Source organism: Sinocyclocheilus grahami, unplaced genomic scaffold (genome assembly GCF_001515645.1).
Source record: "Sinocyclocheilus grahami isolate Dianchi unplaced genomic scaffold, SAMN03320097.WGS_v1.1 scaffold838.1, whole genome shotgun sequence".
In the NCBI taxonomy this organism is placed as follows: Eukaryota; Metazoa; Chordata; class Actinopteri; order Cypriniformes; family Cyprinidae; genus Sinocyclocheilus; species Sinocyclocheilus grahami.
This window is the reverse complement of record NW_015506017.1, coordinates 106,425-113,773: the sequence shown is the minus strand read 5'-3', so window position 1 is coordinate 113,773 and position 7,349 is coordinate 106,425. Positions and strand designations below refer to the sequence as shown.

The 7,349-nt window shown below is 39.0% G+C and overlaps 1 protein-coding gene across 1 annotated transcript; it reads left to right on the top strand.

Annotated features, from left to right (window-relative positions):
• The first annotated feature begins 271 nt into the window (after positions 1–271).
• LOC107562767 (leucine-rich repeat-containing protein 30-like) lies at positions 272–1,613 on the top strand. Its single transcript, XM_016247485.1, has one exon. The coding sequence runs from the start codon at positions 458–460 to the stop codon at positions 1,334–1,336; it is 879 nt and encodes a 292-aa protein (XP_016102971.1). The 5' UTR covers positions 272–457; the 3' UTR covers positions 1,337–1,613.
• Positions 1,614–7,349: the final 5,736 nt, after the last annotated feature.

The window sequence follows — 7,349 nt, the reverse complement described above, 5'->3', positions numbered from 1 at the left end:
TTTTAACTTAACACAAATGAGAAATGTTACTTTGGCAACTATTTGAAATATTTTCTTATATTTTATTCTAGTTAACATTTATTTTATTTTAAGTAATGTATTTAAGTATTTAGTTGAAGTATGTTCATATACAGTAGTTTAAGTAGTGTTAGTTAACGATAATAACTCTAAAAACAGGCTAACTTGATCATAAACAGTTGTCCGTGCATGACTTTATTTTGGGTCAAGAGTGGCATGAGATTTCTCACTTTAATGCCATCTCGCGCTCAAGTGACAGCAACAACTGGACGAGAGGCTCGTGAAACTCAGTAAGAGCTGCCAAGGCCATGTTGTTTGACACACTGAGATGTTTCCGAGCGTGTGTTTAAGATGTGTTTGTGACGCCACACGGCTCTGGGAATGTCCTTCGTGTCTCAGGCTTTAGTTAAAGAGCGTCTAGCTGAGAAGGAGAGCAGAAATGGGTGGAAAGAAATCCAAAAGTGCTGTAGACGACGACACAACGAGATCGGGAAGAAAGAGCGCCGGTCCGGACGAAAACCTTCCAACGGTCGAACGCATTCGCAAACACACAACAACACACTTCGGATACAAAGTGCTCAGTCTGGCTCGACGCGGCCTGTCGGATCCTCCGGAGGAATTATGGGAGATAACAGAGCTGCAGAAGCTCAATCTCTCGCTCAATGCATTGCGATCCGTTCCATCGTCTGTGGGTTCCCTGCAGAACCTGCTGGTGCTCAATCTTTGGGGAAACCAGCTGACTAGTTTGCCTCCTGAAATCGGACGGCTTGGAAACCTGAAGGTGCTTTTTGCATGTCGTAACCGTCTGAGCGACGTTCCCGAAGAACTGGGTTCATGCACCAAACTGGAAGAGTTGAGTCTGGCAGGTAACCAGTTAACTAGTCTGGCTGCGTCGCTTTCAGCCCTCGCCGGATTAAAGAAGCTCAACCTGAGCCACAATCTCATCGCTCACATCCCCGGCTGCGTTTACAGCATGAAGAGCCTGGTGTTCCTGCAGCTGGCCTGTAATAGACTGGAAAACATCGCCGATCAGATCCAAGCGCTGGCCGAATTGAAGATCCTCATCGTCGAGGGAAACTGCATCCACGCGCTTCCCAAGATGCTCTGCCGTCTGACCAAGCTGGAGCTCCTCAACGTGGATTTCAACGACATCCAGAGCGTGCCGGCGGAGATGCACCGGCTGAGACGTCTGGAGAAACTGGCCTGCCATCCGCTGGATAAAGGTCTGCACATCAGACACAATCCTCTGCTGAAACCCATCAAAGAGGTTCTGGACGGAGACCTGCAGGCGCTCTACAGCTATCTGAAGGCCACGTGAAGCACTTGAAATCAGCCCAAGGCTTGCTTACCGTCTCTGAGAGATGCAGCTTTGGCTGGACTTCTCAAGGTCTCTCTGAGGAAATAAAACTGTATTATATTTATTCCGACTGCTTTCAGAGTTCATGCACCTGCAGGTTGTATCTTCACGAAGGCTTGAGTATGAATTCGGAATATACCAAAAACCATTCAAAAAATGTGAAAAGCTGCAAAAAATGTTTTTTAGTACATTTTAATTATTTAGCAGACTCGTTTATCCACAGTGACCCAGATGTTTATTTCTCAGTGATTGTTTTATATATTTAATGTTTGATGTTTTTATTTAAATAAATTTTTTTTGCTATTTATATATATATATATAGTAAATAAAGAAAATAAATTGCTAAAAAATTTAAATAAGAACATAAAAAGCTGCATTACAAATGTCTACTCAGGGAACCATGGTTACATAAGTAACCTGAGATGTTTTTCAAGTATGCTGTAAACATTATTTTTTCAAAGTTGTAAATAAAATAGTCTTTTCTTAAAAATGTCATGTTTAATTTAATGTGTTTGTGAAGTTTACTAGCGATGTCTGAGTGAAAATTCTTTTGACGTAAATCCTGCACCATTTGTTTCGGTGTGCGAATTTACTCTGAAACGAAAAAAAGAGAAATTATTTTATTTAATTCACTACGTTATTTAAAATTGACATAACGACATTATTACACTGTAAAAAAATATATTTTTCATAATTGTAAATACAGTTTTTGCAGTATGTTTTACAAGAAAATACAACTTCAGTCAGTTTCGTGTTTAATTCATTGTGCTGCTTGCCGTTTCTTCGTAATTGCGAAAAATGATACGATCAATGAGAACTTGTTTTTTAAAATAGTTTAACCAATATCAACTTCATTTTATTATACAACGTTATTTTAAAAATCAGTTTAATATAATTTAATTTGAAACGGTTGTAGAACCTATTTGATTCAACTTAAGAAATCAAGGCAGCAACTGAATTTTCAACAGTAAACATGCTAATCAGGCTAGAAACATGCTAATCATGCTAGAAACATGCTAATCAGGCTAGAAACAGGCTAATCATGCTAGAAACAGGCTAGTCACTTGCTAATCATGCTAGCCACATGTTAATAACATGCTAATCATGCTAGTAACATGCTAATCAGGATAGAAACATGCTAATCATGCTAGAAACAGGCTAGTCACTTGCTAATCATGCTAGCCGCATGTTAGTAAACATGCTAATCATGCTAGAAACAGGCTAGTCACTTGTTAATCATGCTAGCCACATACTAATAACATGCTAATCATGCTAGCCACATGCTAGTAACATGCTAATCATGCTAGAAACAGGCTAATCAGGTTAGAAACATGCTAATCATGCTAGAAACAGGCTAGTCACTTGCTAATCATGCTAGCCACATGCTAGTAACATGCTAATCATGCTAGAAACAGGCTAATCATGCTAGAAACAGGCTAATCATGCTAGAAACAGGCTAATCATGCTAGAAACAGGCTAATCATGCTAGAAACAGGCTAATCATGCTAGAAACAGGCTAATCATGCTAGAAACAGGCTAATCATGCTAGAAACAGGCTAATCATGCTAGAAACAGGCTAATCATGCTAGAAACAGGCTAATCATGCTAGAAACAGGCTAATCATGCTAGAAACAGGCTAATCATGCTAGAAACAGGCTAATCATGCTAGAAACAGGCTAATCATGCTAGAAACAGGCTAATCATGCTAGAAACAGGCTAATCATGCTAGAAACAGGCTAATCATGCTAGAAACAGGCTAATCATGCTAGAAACAGGCTAATCATGCTAGAAACAGGCTAATCATGCTAGAAACAGGCTAATCATGCTAGAAACAGGCTAATCATGCTAGAAACAGGCTAATCATGCTAGAAACAGGCTAATCATGCTAGAAACAGGCTAATCATGCTAGAAACAGGCTAATCATGCTAGAAACAGGCTAATCATGCTAGAAACAGGCTAATCATGCTAGAAACAGGCTAATCATGCTAGAAACAGGCTAATCATGCTAGAAACAGGCTAATCATGCTAGAAACAGGCTAATCATGCTAGAAACAGGCTAATCATGCTAGAAACAGGCTAATCATGCTAGAAACAGGCTAATCATGCTAGAAACAGGCTAATCATGCTAGAAACAGGCTAATCATGCTAGAAACAGGCTAATCATGCTAGAAACAGGCTAATCATGCTAGAAACAGGCTAATCATGCTAGAAACAGGCTAATCATGCTAGAAACAGGCTAATCATGCTAGAAACATGCTAATCATGCTAGAAACAGGCTAATCACTTGATAATCATGCTAGCCACATGTTAGTAACATGCTAATCATGCTAGCCACATGTTAGTAACATGCTAATCATGCTAGAAACTGGCTAATCATGCTAGAAACAGGCTAATCATGCTAGAAACAGGCTAATCACTTGCTAATCATGCTAGCCACATGTTAGTAACATGCTAATCATGCTAGTAACATGCTAATCAGGCTAGAAACATGCTAATCATGCTAGAAAAAATTTTATAGACATGCTAGTAACTTGCTAATCATGCTAGAAACAGGCTAGTCACTTGTTAATCATGCTAGCAAAACATGCTAATCAGGCTAGAATCATGCTAATCATGCTAGAAACAGGCTAATCATGCTAGAAACAGGCTAATCATGCTAGAAACAGGCTAATCATGCTAGAAACAGGCTAATCATGCTAGAAACAGGCTAATCATGCTAGAAACAGGCTAATCATGCTAGAAACAGGCTAATCATGCTAGAAACAGGCTAATCATGCTAGAAACAGGCTAATCATGCTAGAAACAGGCTAATCATGCTAGAAACAGGCTAATCATGCTAGAAACAGGCTAATCATGCTAGAAACAGGCTAATCATGCTAGAAACAGGCTAGTCACTTGTTAATCATGCTAGCAAAACATGCTAATCAGGCTAGAAACATGCTAGCGACATGTTAGTAACTTGCTAATCATGCTAGCGACATGCTAGTCACTTGCTAATCATGCTAGAAACATGCTAGTCACTTGTTAATCATGCTAGCAACATGCTAGTAACATGCTAATTAGGCTAGAAACATGCTAGTCACTTGTTAATCATGCTAGCAACATGCTAATCAGGCTAGAAAAATGCTAGAGACATGCTAGTAACAGGCCAATCATGTTAAAAACAGGCTAATCATGCTAGAAACATGTTATCAACATCTATCTAATCTAACTACATTTTCAAACTTCAGGCTTTTACAACTGCTTTAAACTTTCAGTTTAGGCTTTCTCAAGCCAACCTAAAGTTTGTCTTGACAAACTATTTTATCTAGTTTAATTTGAAATGGTTGTAGAACCAATTTGATTCAACTTAAATCAAGGCAGCAACTGAATTTTCAAAGTGATTTGTAAAATTTACTATTAATTTCTGAGTGCAAAGTAAGCATAGATGATATTGTGAACACAGCCTCAGTTCAGTCCGAACTCTGTTTACAACACAACACTGGTTTTACTGAATAATTCATAAAAGTTAACAGTGTAAGCTGTAGATTTGAGTCTAGTTTATGTGCATTGTGAGTGTGTTCATGTGAACACAAGCCCGTTATTTTCTTGCTAAGGATCTTGTACTTGTGTGTGTGTTGTGTAGAGAGTCAAGTGGAAGAGTTGCGTCATTAATCCAGATCTTCAGAAGTGAGCGTGTTGAGAGGGTCGTAAGTCACAGCAGCGTCTCAGAGCCGCTGAAGGTCAGTCCTGTAGAGATCTTCTGTTGGGTGTGTGAGTATTGAGACGAGTTCAAGGCTCAGGAGCGTGTGGAAATAAAAGGACACCGGCTGTTAAACAAGCACTCGATTCCTCTGGCTTTGACACGCTGATCTCTAACAAACAGCACAGTACAAACTCTCCTCCATTACTGACCGCGTGTCTCTGACCTCAGCATTGACCGCTGCTGGTTTGTTTATCTGTGTTTTTAACAACCCAACTCAACCTTTATTCATAGAGCACATTAAACACGACACGAGCTGAACCCAAGTACAAATTCAATCAAAATAACTCTACAATCACAGAATAATACACACTTCTGTAAGTGCCAGTGCAGAGATGATAGAAACACAGACCAATCTCATGCCTATTTCTAATGTTTCAAAAGCTAAATAATAAAAATAAGCTTTCAAAGGTTTAAAAGCATCTAAACTGAAAAAAAGGCAAAACATAACTTCAATTTCACATTGATGGAGTTTATCTGAAGATCCAGTCAAAGATCTCGACATTAATCAGAGCTTCATAATGAAGTGATGCACCTGTGTCTGTATCAGTAAAGCAGCCTGTAAAACACTCATTCTGCATCCAGATGCTGTATATATATATATATATATATATATATATATATACATACAGTGGCATGCGAAAGTTTGGGAACCCCTTGCAGAATCTGTTCAAATGTGAATAATTTTAACAAAATAAGAGAGATCATACAAAATGCATGTTATTGTTTATTTAGTACTGTCCTGAGTAAGATATTTACATAAAAGATGTTTACATATAGTCCACAAGACAAAAAAAAAAAGCTGAAATTATTAAAATAACCCCCTTCAAAAGTTTGTGGTTCTTCATACTGTGTTTGTTACCTGGATGATCCACGACTGTGTTCTGTTTAGTGATGGTTGTTTATGAGTCCCTTGTTTGTTCTGAACAATTAAACTGAGCTCTGTTCCTCAGAAAACGTCAGTTTTCCAGCATCTTCTGCATATTTGAACCCTTTCCACTGTATGATTCTGAGATGCATCTTTTCAGACCGAGGACAACTGAGGGACTCAAACACAACTATTATTTATGAGTCCCTTGTTTGTTCTGAACAATTAAACTGAGCTCTGTTTAATCTTTTCAGACCGAGGACAACTGAGGGACTCAAACACAACTATTACAGAAGGTTCAAACATTCACTGATGCTCCAGAAGGAAACACGATTTCACCGGGGGGTGAAAACATTTGAACAGGATGAAGATGTCCAAATTTTTCTTATTTTGTTGAAATATATCAGGACGTAGGCCGGTCCCCACAATGTCAAACATTTCTGATTTTACTATCCTTGTGGGGACATTTGGTCACACACACACACACACACACACACACACACACACACACACACGCACGCATACACACACACACACATGCACAGAGCTATAAAATGAATGTGGAGCAGCTCAGATCAATTGATGAGATCTGAGCTGCTCCACATTCATTTTATAGCTTTTTATTCTTCCAGAATGACAACTAGTGACTCCTTTGTGTCTTTGTGTCTTTGTGTTTTTAATTCTCCTAAGGAATTTTACATTGACTTGGAATGATTTTCATTCACTTTATACATGTAAGAAGATGTGTGTGTGTGACTGTGTGTGTCGTTTATGCTACATTGTGGGGACCAAATGTGACCAAATGGAAAAACATTATTAAAAATAGTAAATGATGTTTATCTGAAAGTGTAAGAATGCAAACAGGTTTCTGTAAGGTTTAGGGTTAGGGGATAGAAAATATTGTTTGGTCTGTATAAAAGTAATAGAAGTCTATGGAAAGTCCCCACAATTCACTGAAACAAATGTGTGTGTGTGTGTGTGTGTGTGTGTGTGTGTGTGTGTGTGTGTGTGTGTGTGTGTGTGTGTGTGTGTGAGTGTGTTCGAGTGTGTTCAAACATCTGAGACAGATGTAATGCTATGTAATGAAACACAACTGAGAGATGAAAGCACAACAATGAGCGATAAGATCTCCGTTCTCAAATATGCTCAAACCTGTCCGGTTCCTGCAGGAATTCATGCACCTCAGATCCCGTGTGAATAAGTACCTCAGGCCCGGACTCATTCGAACCCTGTTTCACACTGCAGTCCATCACATGCAACTGTTGCATTAATTGCACTGGACGATGACAGTGTGACTAATGAGGTGTGTGTGTGTGTGTGTGTGTGTGTGTGTGTGTGTGTGTGTGTGTGTGTGTGTGTGTGTG